At 44.8% G+C, this 15,576-nt stretch overlaps 1 protein-coding gene across 2 annotated transcripts; it reads right to left on the bottom strand.

The window, feature by feature from the left end:
- Positions 1-1,343: 1,343 nt before the first annotated feature.
- Positions 1,344-8,731, bottom strand: LOC128759668 (uncharacterized). 2 transcript variants are annotated; one of them, XM_053866806.1, is made up of 14 exons: positions 8,567-8,731; positions 6,342-6,547; positions 5,876-6,013; positions 5,496-5,634; positions 5,002-5,434; positions 4,365-4,506; positions 4,107-4,250; positions 3,972-4,037; positions 3,842-3,894; positions 3,308-3,498; positions 2,841-3,238; positions 2,589-2,688; positions 1,725-1,911; positions 1,344-1,663 (listed from the first exon to the last, which is right to left on the bottom strand). In XM_053866806.1, exons 1-14 carry the CDS (start codon positions 8,729-8,731, stop codon positions 1,527-1,529), a joined length of 2,499 nt encoding a protein of 832 aa, XP_053722781.1. In that variant the 3' UTR covers positions 1,344-1,526. The 2 variants fall into 2 exon arrangements, with proteins under 2 accessions (XP_053722781.1, XP_053722783.1); XM_053866808.1 differs by lacking the exon at positions 1,344-1,663 and having other exon boundaries at positions 1,829-1,963.
- Between the last annotated feature and the right edge of the window lie 6,845 nt (positions 8,732-15,576).

The raw sequence follows: 15,576 nt of genomic DNA, 5'->3' as shown, positions 1-15,576 counted from the left end.
GGTGAGAAGGGTCGCCTCTGATCCCACCTGCACGTCTCTGGGTCCTGGAGACATACAGGTCCTGAAGAGGTGGCAGGCTGCAACCCATCACCTTCTCATGCGCTGCAGTCTGCCTTAAAATATAAACATGTGGTGTTGCTTTCCTACATTTCTATTCACCTGCAACAAAACATATTTAGCTCAAGTATAAAAGACAATGCAAGGCAATTGAAAAATGAATATGAAAATTGAGAGAGTTGGACAGTTAATACACCACAATTTCAGTAGTCAGCGTAAAGAACTTCACAAGTCAGGGTAATCTAGTACCAGTACTGTTGGAGTATTCACAATGCCTTCCGCATGCAAACATTTGTTTGCTGCAAAAACCCAATGTAACTTTAGAACAGATACAAAATATGTGTTTAAATGTAATGTGCTACATCATCGGAATGAGGGGCCTTTCCCACCCACAACCAACATAGTTGGATTCCGGTCTGCTGAGTTTGTTAATCCTTTCAAAGCACTTTGGGAATGTTACTATAAATAATCTTAAAGCAAAAACGTACGATTCAACAGGTTGCACTTGTTTTCTACATCCCAGACAGTGTCATGTTTATCTTCTTCACGTTCTCTCCAGAAGATCTGATAAGCCATTGTGACTAAGGGTTTCTCACAGGATTCTTTTCAGCAGGTGTGACACAGGAGCTGACAACAGATCAGACGAGAAAGTCTGGAATACGATGGTGACTGATCAAAACGGAGATTTATGCAGAGACTTAGTGACGTGAAATGATTCTTTCATTCAGTATGAAAAATGAATTGAAGCTTGAAGCTCTGATATAACATTTTTATTTCATATTTTTCCACTGACTTTCACATTCAAAGACATTTCTGATCCAGTCATCACTCCCAAGAGCTTCCTTCCTGAAGAACTTGGTGCATCCAGACTTAGGCAACCTCTACTTTTGGCTGAAAAACGGCTCTACTTTGAGTCTCTCCTGAATGAATGAGCTCCTCTCTAAAAGGAGCCAGAGCAGACCCAAAGCAGAGGAACTTTCCTTCCTTCTAGTCGGTTCTCTCGGCTGAAGATGATGATACATGAGAGTAGAAACTGAACATAAAGGATGAATGTGTTGACCGTGTTATGACCTCCACAGAGGATGTCACGTTTTTGACAGTGTCATTTGTCTGTCTCTGTATAACTTGAAAAGTTAGGGGTGGATTTGGATGAAACGTTTCGCGAAGGAACAAACAACCGTCTAAAATGTCTGGATCCTGGGATTTTTAAAAGAGAATTTAAAGTAGTGCTTTGTGTGACTGATCCAAACATCTTATTAATCACTAAAAATATGAATAATCTTGGAAGCTTTTCATCACTTTATTTATTTACTTGTGAATGGCATATCTGACACTGATCAAATAAAGAGTAAATCACATCAACAGAAACCTGGAAATGCTGCCGTACATGTTTAATAAAGGACAGTGAAAGAGGTGTTTGATTTTCAGTTATGGGTTTGATCAAAGACAAATCCAATTTCATGGTCCTGTTAGTTGTCAGACATGGGCAAGGGTTGATATTTGACGCTGGAGATTCTTTTCTTCAGGTATGACGTCACACTGACCACGGCCACGGCAGCGAGGACAGCTCCGACAATGAAGACCAAGTTCAGGTTCAACTTGACACCTGGAAGGGGAGGCCATTTTTCATGGAGGTTCAAGCGTGAGCGTCGCTGTCGGGATCTCACCTGGGATTGTGGCGCCCTCTGCTGACCTCCTGAGGCGGAGGGGACCCTGCGAGATGAAGTGGTTTGCAGTCTGGATGCCGACCTCTCTTTTGCCCCGGTAGTGCCCGCCAGAATGAAGACAGCCTCGGGCACAGCGGGTGTTCGGGTTTCCTCGTTCACAGACGAGGACGGAGCAGCTGATGAAGACCTGGAAGTCACATGACCGTCACTCCAGCGCTTCTGAGTTACGGCCACCCGAACTGAACACAGAGGGCGAGATAGTATTGTGGCGTTCAGGAAGAGACTCACTCAGGTGAATACAGTGGTACCTCGGTTCTCGACCACAATCCGTTGCCGAAGGTTCAAAATCTGAATCGATTTTTACCATTACAATTAATGGAAAAAGAAATAATGCGTTCCAAGCCTTTGTTGTGTTTTTTTCCAGCTTTTTTGGAGTGCGTTCGAGTTCTGGATTTTCGTTCAAAATCAGAAGCAAAAAAATTGCTTTGTTCGGTATGGTTGACATACACCTGTCTTGGAATGTAATACTGGAATTTGGAACTGTGTGAATCCGTGTTTTCCCTACAACACTCTCTTCGCTACAATGAGCGGTTCTTTCCTCGCGAAACAAGAGATGCTGACATGAGCAACAAGAGGGATCACTCTCTTACCGCGGGAGACCGAGGAAATCAAACATGCAAACGGGAACGTGACAATGAATCGAGTCCAGAAATATGACAGGGTTTTTTTTTTGACTTATTGACTGTAATTTCCACCTGTACTTCAATGAATATTGTAGCATTAAAGCTGAAAATGCAATTTATTAACAGGTCAAACTGTGCGTCGCTTCAGAAACGATGCCACGGTTCCGCCCAGAGTACTAACCTGGTCATGCATGCCGATGAACTTGAAGGCTTCCATACTGAACCTGAACTGATTCGGATGAGCGGAAGTGTGAATCATGACCGTCTGGTCCACGGCACATCTAGAAACACAAAGATAGGTCTCAGTCAGTCAGATCAGTCTTCACCTCGACTCGTGCACATAGGATGGGTTGATGTGTTTCTAAGACTCCAACCACATGCTCAGGGGAGCCTGGCAGAGGAGGGTCTACAGCGGGAATGAGACGCTACCTACCCGTTCTCAATGATGGGGTAGGTGGGTGTGTAACTGGGGCTGTCGTACGGTGAAGCTCGGCAAGACTCCACAAACAGCTCAGTGTTGTTGACCGAAGAGGAAGCCTCGATCTGCATGTAGATCTGCGAGCCAATATTGACCTCCACTGGGTACAAGCTTGGACTGATCATGGCTCCATAGGTGCTGTTGTAGAACTCAAACCCATAGGTGAAGGTTCCAAAACCTTTCTCCCAGACGGTGACGTTCTTCCGATGGGTTTTGAAGCCCAGCGTCACGTTCCCATGTTTCGGGTATTCGCAGAAGAAGTCCAGCTCCAGCAGGTGTTTCCTGGTGATCAGGGCCGTTTGATTCTCCACCGACGTGACCTCGTTCTTAAAAATGAGGTTTTCGCTGTTCTCCTGCAGATTAACACAAGCAGTGTTTACACACGCCAAGTCAGTCGGCAGGAAATGAGCAGAGATTAGGACCTCGATCTGGGTGCCACAGGCGTTCAGGGGGAAGGTGGCCACGGCGTGCGTGTGGTTAGAGTGTATTTGGAAGCTGCAGGCCACGTTTGAAGGGTCTGTGAGCCTCAGGTGATCCTCATGAAGACCTGGGAGTGAAGCTTTCTCGATCGCAATGGTCATTGAGGTCTGGCCGCAGGAAACCTCGCGCCGGACTGCAAAGGAAAAATCACATTATTACCGGAGAACTTCCTTTAAATTAGATGAAGGTGCAGGAGATGTTGAGATGGTCTCCAAAATACCCTGCCACCCTTTGTACCCTGAGACAAAAGAGACCCACATGCTGACATGCAGTTGCTTATGATCCCACCCTCACATGGTACCAGCGTGCTCCATGTACCCACCACCCGGCAAGCACTGCTTATTGATAGGTCTCCTTTGTGTTCGCCTTGAAAAAGCAGCTCTTTTCCAGAACCCAATTTAGTCCATAAGTCATTTGTGGTGGGAAACCAGCTTGCGAACAGGAACGTTTCTCCGCTGGAGGTTGAACAAACTCACCAATGGCGTCCTGAACCTGAATCGTGATGCATCTCATTTCAGACTGATAGATCCTGCACATGGAAGACAGACAGGTCAAACACTCAACTGTCAGTCAGACACATCAAACTACAGCTGTGTTGTTTCTCACCGTGGTGTTGGACTGGGGCGATAGGGATTATAGTACATATGGGTGGTGGTCTGGGGGTAAGCCGAGCTGAAAGAGTAAACAGATGCATGACATTGCTCAGGTCGTCAGAGGGAGTCACCGTCCGCGGCAGCTCACCTGTCTCTTGATTCAACCGCAAAGCACAGTGGAACGTTCACTGCCATATCTGCCGATGTGGGGCCCCATCTGAGGGCAAACTCTCCATCTGCTGTCTGGTGTTTTGTCATGCCGTTGGGACCACTGAAGATGATGTCAATTATTCTAGATCAAACAGAAATGCAAACGTTAAGCTCGCCAGCGTTTCCCAGGGGTGGCGTGAATAAAAAGTCATGTCGCATCATTCAGGTCACGTAGTCCTGCACCCGGATTACTTACGTGCTTAATGAGGACTGTGCCTTAACTGTGATCTCCAAAACCTCGTCCACCTCTGCCTGGATACAAGCTCCATTTTGCGGCGTTGGGGACAACAACCTCGGTAGGTAGACACCCTCCTGACAAGTAGGCACCGGTGGGTCCACTGTGGACGAACAAAAAGACTTAAGTTTTAGAACTTGTTTCACTATCTGTGGCGTAGCTGACTGAGCAAGACCTGCGCATACAGTGTCTGGTTAGCTGAGTGTGAACTGACTATCTACTGTGCACAGTCCTGCTTGAAGGACACCTGCGCTTGTTGCCCTCTCCCTGTTCCTCCGTGAACTGGGCTTCTCAACGCCGCCTCACCTGAGTCCTAGGTGGTTCTCTTTTTAAGTAGTGGTTTGCTAGTCATCCGCTGTCGACTTGTTGTCATGCAACAGGAAATATGACCGTGTGTTCCCTGAATTTTATCCAAAGGTATTATTCTTTATCGGAACTCTTTTTTTGGACTTATTTATTCTTTGCTAGTATTGCGTTTCATCTTTTGTTTTATTGAGTTGAGTTTTTGGCCATTGTTGCCCTAGTTTCCTGTGATTCCAGGACAAAGTTTTCATTTCGAGACATTCTTGGAGAACCTGAAGGTAAATCAGCAACATACCAAGAAAAGAGAACTGCAAAGGCGCTTTGCTCAGCGGCTGAGTGTTCCTCGTGATGTAATTTGTGGTCGCTCTAGGCGTGGTTGATGTGTATCGAGGATTCCACCACCAAGGGCGAGTTGTTCTCAACCAATGAGGATTTCTCCAGGGAGCAGTTGTTGGGGGTGATAGTGTGGTTGTCGAACGTCGAGTGACCCGCCACCAAGGCAAATGACTCGTGGTTGTTCCCTGCCAAGGCGGGAGAGGACTTGGTGGGGATGATGTTATGGAAGCAGCTTCTCTTCTCCTTCTTAAGTGAGGTGGAAACCTTGTTGAACGGGATCCATCCGTGTAAGTCAGTGTTATCGTCTCTCGAGGGAAATCCTCCACCACCATTTCAAAGCCGTTAACTTTGGTGCCAGCTGTAGTGTGGTGGTAGCGCAACCTGCAGGAGTCCTGAAAGTAAAGGTCTTTGTAGAATGGGAAGATCAGACACATGGTGGGGTTTTCAACTAACCTGGTCTAACTGAAACCCAGGATACTGGTGGCAGCCTTGGCACTCCACATATCTCATATTCCCATATCTGCAACGCACATGGTCATCATCTGGATCAACAGGAATGAGCTGATATGTCCGGGGGCAGTTCTGAGGAACTCTGGAATACAGACACAAGGATGAGGCAAAGATAATTATTCCAACTGTCTGAAGTCCCTTCACTTCCATGATATGGTTCCACACTGTTTCCCACTTTCAACTGCCCTTTCCACTCTCATGCCACCCTTCTTCTCCCTCTCTCTTGGACTTTTGTTCTTCACCACTCGCTGCCATACACTCACTTCCACCAGCTCTTGGGTTGAACAAAGAAACCCGCTGCTCTTGTTTGGAGATGTGGTTACCTGAGGAATGGTAGGATAGCAACGTCTGGAGATCTGTTTGGTTTTCTGGTGTCAGATCTTTGTCCCAGATCTACAGTGGTCAGAAGTCTCCAGGACCAGTGGTTGTATCGGGTGGGGATCCAACAGCAGCTTGCAGTCCTGTTAAGGGAGACACCAATGTCCATGGTGAGAATGTCTTTGAGGAGACATGGTGTGCAGTTGTGGACACACTGACACAGACAATACGGAGGATTTATGTGTGATGAGAGAGTAGCCTGGACGCAGCGGTAGCTGTGCTTAGCCTGATTGTAGCAGTGATTTAATGCAACTTAATCTGATGCCCTGCGAACCTTGCCCTCCGCTTGTGATGGACATTCATGGTGGAAGCTTCTAGTGTGGGACGCATGTGTTGAGAGGCCTTTACCAATATTGGTCAGAGCTAATTGTGCCATTTGATGCCCTTCAGATGAGAGGATTGAAAACTTACCGCAACGAGAAAGGCCTGTCAGAAGGGACGTTTCTCACCGACAGAGTCTCCGTCTCACACCATCGTATGTTGTGGACTGGAGCATTTGTGCTGGAGTCAAGAGTGCTCATCTGATTGCCTGCTGTGCTAATTCCACAGTTCCCAGAGTAACAACTCCACGTATGGCGGCTGCAGCCATCAAAGGTTGCTCTATAGCGAAACACCACCTGTCAATGAAAAGGAGGGAGGAGTCAAGCAGCGACATAATTCTAATGAAACCCGTCAACTGCCAAGAGTGACCAACACATCATTTCGACTATTGCCAAGTCCCAGGGGGACACAGACATCATGCTCAAAGCAGGGGTTTGCATTGTCAGAGGGGGTTCTACTTCGTATCCTATGGTTATGGGGTGTATTTGGAAGCTTGAGTGAGGTACATCTTCCTGTGCACTACCTATCCACCGTCTTTTCTTTTGCATGACGCAGTGCCCACAACCTTGGAAAAAAACGTTTCAATTCAAAGCCTAATTTGTCAACAGGCAATGCAGACGGCCCAATTCTGCGTCACTCTGGGCGACACATCCTCACTCCTGTTGCGTAATATACTGATGTTTGGAAAGTGGAGTTTTGCGTCCTATTCTGATCCCAAAGGCAGCCTTCTGCATTACAAGCTGACGCATAGCCGGTTGAATGTAGCGTTCCAGGCAACACAAGAGCCACACCCCTCCGTCGGTTGCCATTTATAACCTGTTATGCGTCTGTCCTCCTTACTCACAGGGCCATCAGAAAGTCACCATGATAGAAACGCATGGCCATTTGAGGGGCTTTAAAAAGCAACTGTAGAGAAACATGTATGATGAAAGGAATCATCCTCCTATGACTTACCTCACCCCACCCTCTGTCTTACTTTTATGAGACTTGCTGCCCACGCCATCAGGATATGTGGAGGAAGGCGGGACATCGTGTTCAACTGAAAACTTAATGCTTCAACGTATAATACCGAAGGCTGCCTTCAGTGTAGGACACAAAAGTCCACTTTCCCTACGTTAATATATCACGGCATGGGACTGAGACTTGAGAGTACTATTTATTTAGTAACTGTTTGATGCCCTAGGCCAGACCTGGGCAAAGTGCGGCCCGGGGGCCAAATGCGGCCCTTTGACTGTATTTATGTGGCCCTCCTGGAGTCAGAGCAAAACTATAAAACTGACATTGTTGTTGTCTCTGACATTTTGTCTTATGGATTGTTTTTTGTTTATTATGAAGTAACTGAAACATAACTTTCTTGCTTAATTATTTTTCTAAATCTTTTCCGTTGGCTATTTTAGGAGTATTTCTTGTCCCTTAAAATACATCAGAATTGAAAGTAAATTTTGAAATGTATGAGCCACATTGACAATCTTTAAATGGAATGTGGTTTAAATTAAATAAAACACAACAAACCAACAGTTTCTATTCATTTTTACAGTGTAGATTCATAATCACACATGATTTTTATTTTCAATTTTCTCTTGTCCTCCTCTCTTTGTGTTTGACGGCCCTTCTCAACGGTCACAATATATAACCCGGCCCCTTGGGAAATTTAATTGCCCACCTCTGCCCTAGGCAGTGACAGAGAACACTTCCAAGGCAATGAGTGAGAATGCCCCATTCCAACAATCAATAGTCGGTCATGGTCAGGGTTGGTAAATAAAATGCCCATTAGAAACACCCCAAAAATCAGCAGGGAAACAGCAGAATAAATTTCAGGGCTAAAAAAGATAGATTTCGAAGGACAAGCTGATATTTTCGGGAGCAGCAGTAGTTCTCGACAGGAATGAAGGCATTTTTATTGTGTGTAGCTGTAAGTGATTTTACTGAAATTACTGATTTATTATTTTTAAAAGAAAAATACTGAAAAGATGTCATATATACAAAGTTTTTAGGGTATTTCCTCATTTATTTTATCTTAGGAATTGTTTTGCGTTTTTTATATTTATATATATATATATATATATATATATATATATATATATATATATATATATACATATATGTATATATGACAACGAAGTTTGTTTAGTCATTGGTGAGCCAAGGACCCAAATTATGTTCATAGCTGTATTCATCACAGCTTGTCATTTCCAAATCGCAGTGTCACCTCTAAGCCAGATGTCTTGAGGGCTTTATCTCTTTCATCTCTTTTGGTTTATCTAAACAGCAAGTTTGATTGGTCAGATTAAAGGTTTTGGAACAGAACAGCTCACCTTCCAGCTTCCATCAGGATTTCTTCCTTCATACCGGGAGTTTGACCTCCCAGCAAAGTAGTGCGACGGTGTCACCGGAGTGACCAGGAGCAGAGAGAGCAGCGGCAGCAGCAGCGGCGGCGTGGCGTCCATGATGCTCTCTGGCTCACATCTCCTCCGCAGCATCTTTTATACCCGGCTCCAAGTATGACCAGAATGTGGACATAGAAGTGGTTTGTGAGAACAAAGAAATCTGTTACAGGAAACTGTTTTGATTTACTGGAAGGTCTTAATCTCAAGATGGTGCTGTCAACTCCACCTCTATGGTTAAGTTCAACCGTCAAATACAAAAGGGAGAAGAGGAACCGGTTTTCCAAACAACTATTAGGAGGCAATATCAAATGTACTCGCACTGAATGAATGTTTGTTAAACTTTGCTTGCAAAGTTCAATAAAAACAATGTGCGTGCAAGCTAACAAGATTATCACCTTAACAGGGGACTGTTTCTGTTTCTGTTGTCAAGTAGGAGGAAACAATAAATCACATGTTGAATTGTGTTTTAGACATTTATTTTTTGGCTCCTTCAAACAATGGGACCAAAGTTGAGTTCACGACCATAGCTATGACACACGGGAACACTCTCTGGTTTGCTATTCCAGGATCTGACCTCTTAATTCATCGTGTCAGTCATTTTGATCAATTTCTTTGACTTTTACAGCAACATGTTTCAGTGACACCCATGACCCCTGGCCAAACACCCAGCATTCTTTGGCCTTCGTGTCTTATAGCTCTTGCCCGACACTGACTCACGTTGCACAGGTGTGGCAGGAAGCTGTATTTGTTATCGACGTCAGTGTTTGGATTTGTGCTACAGGCTACAGCAATAGGCACTTAAAAGCCAATCCATTTCATTTTATTATCACTGATATTGAGCCAGCTGTTCATTACAATCAGACAAGCAGTCGCACCTGTTGTTGACAAAACCACAAAATGCCGACATGGGAAAGTGGACTTTTGCGTCCTATACTGACACCAAAGGCAGCCTTCAGCGCTGCCTGATGGTACGTACAGTTTTCAATTGAAGGACATGTTCCGCCTTCCTTGTTCCTCAAAATACATTGAAGGAATACTGAAAATATATTTTGGAATAAATTGCCTTATTATCTTGAACGTCTAGTCCACAGTTGATTTATATTCAAATTAAGTGCATATAAAATGAAATGTTTCAATAGTTTTCATGGTATATTTTCACTTCTTATAATCCTCAATTACATTTAATCTTCTGAGGTTCATTTTGTCCTTGTTACTTCTATATTTTGGATATTTTTCCCCTCAGAACTGTTACAGTTGCTAATGTGACCCTCTCGGAAATTGAATTGCCCACCTCTGATCTAGTATCTGGTCAATCTCACTCCAGACTGATGGCTTCTCTACCTGGTCCTTTTCTTCAGGTTTCCGTTGAGTTACCATGATTTTCCCTGTATTTTCCCATTTAAAAATCAGAATCAGAATCAGAATCAGAATCAAATTTATTGATTTACATTTTTTTTATTAAATTTAAAAAATTAAATTTATTTAATTTAAAAAACATGCAAGTTCACCATTGTCCACTTCCTCAGAGAGATGTTGCAATGTTTCTTCTTGGGTTCATTTCATGATCACGCTGGGTTTCTGGCTCTGAGCTTCTAGCTCGGTGGCGGGACAGAATCTTGATGTGTGTCAAGATTATTGGGGTGCATTACAACAGACGCCAGGTTTTTTGACTTCCTGTGTGGGGTGACTGGTCAGAAATCAATTGATCAGTTCCTTCAGGAAACTGGGATCACAACGACCAACCACTTGAGTCTCCTCTCGCCCACCCTTCAATGCGGCATCATATTCCCTCCCTCCTTGTTGAGATGAAGTCATGTGCGACACCAAACGCTCACATTTGCCCACAAATATTACCAAGGGTTGCGATTCGGACGTGAAGGATTCTGAATCCATTCCAAGAAATGTAGAATAGACAGAAGTGAAAAGCGTAACTCACTAGTGCAGCGTCACCCAAACACAATATGGGGTGGACGGGAACAAACATGGCTGACCGCCAGATCCGCCTGGAGCTTTTTTAAGGATGAAAACTGACACTAGTTTTTTTATGCGCTACTTTACAAAGGTCTTTATTTCCTGTCCTGTTGTTCCACAACCATTAATGATCGCAACTTCCAATTCATTTTTTAAAAATGCCGTAAAATCAAATAATTTTGCTGCAACAATAAAGAAAAAAAAAAGAGAAAAATATGTGAGAGACAGATTAAAGTTGAGAATGTGTAGCCTGCCTTGTTTTATAAACCTTAATGATATGTGAAATTAGCACGAGTCTCTCTCATGGAGTCACATGGTTGATAACCTCTCTTCCTCTTTTTGATGGCCTTCTTGATCTTTTTATAATTAAAAAAATAAAAATTTCCAAAGGTGCCTTGATTTAGTATTTATTTATTTATTTGTTTTTTGTTTCTTCATCTGTGAGGAGCACATCTACGATAATCTTAACTATTTTATCTATTCTAATATTATGTAAATAATTATACAGTATAAGGGGGAAAAGCATAAAGCTTTTTGTCTATTTTTCTTTCTTGTCTTTCTTTTTATTTGCCAGTATTTAACATCACGCCTTGAAAGTTCTGGTTCTCCTAAAACTTGTTTCCCTGAACAAACAAGGTCAGTTTCAGGTGATCCGTGTCGGTATTAGCGGTGTTGTGTTGCAGTATACATTTCCAGCAAAGACTGGACTCCATCTTGACTGGCCTTCCTCGCCGCTTCTCTCTTCTATCTTCGCAGACTTTCCCTGCTGCTGGATCCATCAGACCTGCAAACCTTCAAGTGTCCAGGTCAAAGGAAATAAAAACACTTGTTGTAAAACATACAAACAACTGAAGCAAGACAAACACACCTGTTCAGTTAGGGCTCAGCTCAGCTTGGCCTGGTTCTTGGCAGGAATGTTCCCATGCTGGTCCGGCAAATATGCACAAACATGTTTTACAATTGAGAAAAACACATTAGACACACAAACCCATTGTGGAGTTTGTGTGTCACTTAATCATCAGAGGCACACTTTAAACACTCTCACACACTCAGGTTTGTCTCACTGTCAAAACAATTGGTTCAACTTGACCATGACTCTTAACCAAACTTCCTCAACCTCATTATCATGACCTTCTTGTTTGGAATCCTTCATCCTCAAATTGAGGCTTCACCCAAGCCAAAAGGGGGGTGTGTTCCCCCAAATTGGTCCTCACTAGGATATACAAGGTTAAACACTCACACACACACACAAGGACAAGAGTCTTACGGCCGTAATCCGTCATCTACTGTGAGTCATGGAGTGCAGTCACGCAGAGAGATGAGAGTGACAAAGCGCCTTCAAGACATCTGACCTTAAACCCGAACATGGCTGCTTGAGCCTGGAAGGCGGAACTCAGTGGAGATCTCATCTCTGAAAGATAAAGCAGAATATCAAAAGTGGAGAAAAAAACACAGAATTGAGTGAACTTGTTGAGAAAAACACAGCCTCCGAGATCTCAACGGAGGGTGATGAGGAGAGAAGCGCCCACTTGGAAGACAAAGCAAGACCCAATGTTGCTCAGTGGTACATCAGTCATGATGGTGTTCAAATCTTTGCTAAAGTACCGCTTTCAGTTCAGTTTTAAAGTTATCAGTGATCTCTCTTTTCAAGGACGACAGCAGCTCCCACTTCAGGGCATCAATGTCAGTTGAATGTTTACCTTCCAGGGTGGAGTCGACTCACCTGAGGTGTCAGCGTGATGACCAGGCCTTCATTGTTGAGCTACTTACCGTGACTCTGTGCTCTCACTGGGCAGGTTGACACCTCAACTTCAAAGTCTTTAAATCTCTGAAGAGGCCAACGAATAATAATTTGGTCGTGTCCTGCACGACATGCGTCCGACTCCACCCGTTGCTCACTCGCGCTCCCTCTGCATTTCACTGATCAAAGATGGCAGATAAGCCTCACCCAGGACGGCACCGCCAGGTTCAACCTGGTCCCACCGTGTGGCTGAACACTTTGATGATCAGAATGATGTGGGTTTTTATATATATATTTTTCTTCATTTTTGCAGTCCGTGTCTGTCATTCAATATAAACTGGAGCACTTTGATCGCAGTGGCTATTTTGGCCATAAACATTAATTCGAAGCTAATCCACTAGTACGTGACAGTCAGGGAAACAAAATTCCCCTGCTCGGCCTTCATAACACATTCAGATCTAAGATTAGAACCAGTTATTTACCTTTTGATTATCTTCATCTTCCACTTGTTCCTCATGCAGAGATGAAAACATGTGGCCATCACTCGACCGTACAGCAAAACAACACTCTGGTTCAAGGAAACACCGAACCTGATGGACCAGGGACTGAGATGTTTCTAAGGGTGATTTTCTCTTCGAAACTCAATCTTAAGTTCCGTGACATGATTTTGAAAGGCAAGATGTAAGAGGAGCAGATGTGATACAATCAATCCAGGTGATCCGACAGACATACAAGGAAGGAGATTATTAAATTCATAACAAAAAAACCCTATCTTTTAATCAATGTGCCGCAGTTCTCACGCGGTATTTCAGGTGTCCAGGTGGTGAACTTTAGTTCTGAGAACAGTAGACTTTATTTATTTAGTTATTGTGATGTTTATTTTGGGATTCTATTGTTAAATATCACCTAAAACCAGCAACATGGAGTGGTGCCTACATGCAGTCAAGATGGCCGACCTCATTCTTTCAGATCCTCCATCTGTCTACTCTGGAACAGAACTGACCCAAATGTGGCCAGTGTGATATCATCTCATATCAACTCATTTGCATATCGATGACTCCAAGCAACGAGTGTATTTCAGAAATATAGAGCGACAAAATGTGTTTTAACTAACGTAAAATTTGGTCGTAAAATTTGTTCGGTTTATTTTCTGAGATGCACGAGGAAGCATGATGTTACGTAATGTTTGCACTGCATCGTAAAATGTAGAGAGTTGAATATAGTGGTACCTTAGTTTTCGAACGTCTCGGACTTTGAACAAATCAGAGTTTGACCAAAAATTTTGAATGATGAGCCTCTTCTGAGCTGCACCACAGTGATGGACCTTTGTCCAGAGAAATGTTGAATAAAGCCATTTCAAACAAGTGACCTCCAACTTATTGTTGCCTCTACAATATTTCATTGTTGTCCACGTATGAAATTAATAGTTTTTTGTTTTGTTTTTTTCCATCAGTAGAGGGTGCTATGTGTTCACAGCTGTATTGATTCCAAGCCAACGTCTCAATAATGAAAATGCACGTGTCCTCTGAGTATTTTACTTTTAGAACAAAGAAGTTGTATTAAAAAACTCAACTTCCAATACTTGCTTCCGGTGTCGTTGTTATTGAGGTCCAGCTTGTCCACTTCCAGGGTTTCCGTTCGAGAGATGCAAGGAGCACGGAGATTCAGCATGGAGGATCCGCTGTAGAGGAATGAGGTCGGTCATCTTGTCTCGAACCAGGTACCAGGTGGCAACATGTGCTTGCAGCTGACAGCTCACCCCGATGCTCTCCTCATCCTGGCTGGGGATTTTAACCATGCAGACCCCAAGAGTGTGCTCTGCACAGCCATGTAAACTTCTCCACACGAGGCAACAACATCCTGGACAACGTCTACACTGCGCACAGGGGAGCCTACAGATCAGTCCCCCTGCCTCCGCTTGGTGCCTCTGACCACACCACTGTCTTGCTCATTCCAGCATACAGGTCACGGGTGAAGATCACAAAGCCCACCAAGAAGAGGATCCGTGTGTGGCCCGAAGGATCGTCTGTAGCACTCCAGGACTGCTTCTCCACCACAGATTGGAACATGTTCAGAGAGGCAGCCACTATCAACAACACCGTTGATCTCCAGACCGTCACAGCCTACATCCGGAAGTGCATCGATGACGTGACAGTCGCCAAAACCATCTCCATCCGGGCTAATCAGAAGCCATGGACGACAGGTGAGGTTCACAGGTTGTGGCGGATTCGAAACGCTGCCTTCAGAGCTGGAGATGAGGAGGGCCTGAGAGCAGCCAGGGCCAACCTCGCACGTGGCATCAGAGGGGCGAAGCGGCAATATTCCAGGAAGATTGCCGACCAGTTCAGCGACAGCAGAGACACCAGGAACCTGTGGAGGGGGATCCAGACCATCACGGATTACAAGCCCTCACTGCAGACCTGTGATGACTCCCCTCTTCTGCTCGACCAGCTGAATGACTTCTTCGATCGCTTCGAGGCAGTCAACAAGACTCCAGCCCAGAAGATCCCTCTGAACCCTGAAGACCAGGTACTGTCGTAGTCTCCGAACAGGGTGCGAAGATCGCTGAGAAGGATCGACGTGAGGAAAGCTTCGACATCCCGGGAAGGGTCCTGAAAGACTGCGCTGGGGAGCTCACGGATGTCCTCACAGACATCTTCAACACCTCGCTGAGCCAAGCTGTTGTTCCAACATGCCTGAAAGCAGCATCCATCATTGCAGTCCGGAAGAAGACGTCTCCCACCTGCCATAATGACTATCACCCAGTAGCACTCACTCCCATCATCATGAAGTGCTTTGAGCGGCTGGTCATGCATCACATCAAGACCTCTCTCCCTCCTGCTCTAGATCCATACCAGTTCGCATACCGGTCCAATCGCTCGACTGACGATGCCATCTCCACTGCTCTCCACTCCGTCCTCACCCACCTGGAGACGAGAGACTCTTGCGCCCGAATGCTGTTCCTGGACTTCAGCTCAGCATTCAACACCATCATCCTGCAGCAACTCATCCTCAAGCTGGTCCAGTTGGGACTTGACCCCCCCCCCCTCTTCAACTGGCAACCTGTGTCTGACTCAAACCTCTTCATTAAGTTTGCAGATGACACAACCGTGGTGGGCCTCATCAGGAACGACGACGAGTCCAACTACCGGAGTGAGGTGAGCCACCTGGTCCAGTGGTGCGATGACAACAACCTTCGCCTGAACGTGGAGAAGACCAAGGAGAT

This window comes from Synchiropus splendidus, chromosome 5, assembly GCF_027744825.2.
Source record: "Synchiropus splendidus isolate RoL2022-P1 chromosome 5, RoL_Sspl_1.0, whole genome shotgun sequence".
Lineage (NCBI taxonomy): Eukaryota > Metazoa > Chordata > Actinopteri > Syngnathiformes > Callionymidae > Synchiropus > Synchiropus splendidus.
This window is presented reverse-complemented; position numbering and strand designations above follow the sequence as displayed.

Bases quoted from the DNA above. Each gene is read 5' to 3' on its own strand.
- LOC128759668 (XM_053866806.1), bottom strand. From the start codon at position 8,731: ATGCTGCGGAGGAGATGTGAGCCAGAGAGCATCATGGACGCCACGCCG. The intron at 4,251-4,364 runs GTAAGTAATCCG...TGTTTGATCTAG, and splicing joins GCACAGTCCTCATTAAGCAC to AATAATTGACATCATCTTCA. The intron at 3,895-3,971 runs GTGAGAAACAAC...TTCCATGTGCAG, and splicing joins CGCCCCAGTCCAACACCACG to GATCTATCAGTCTGAAATGA.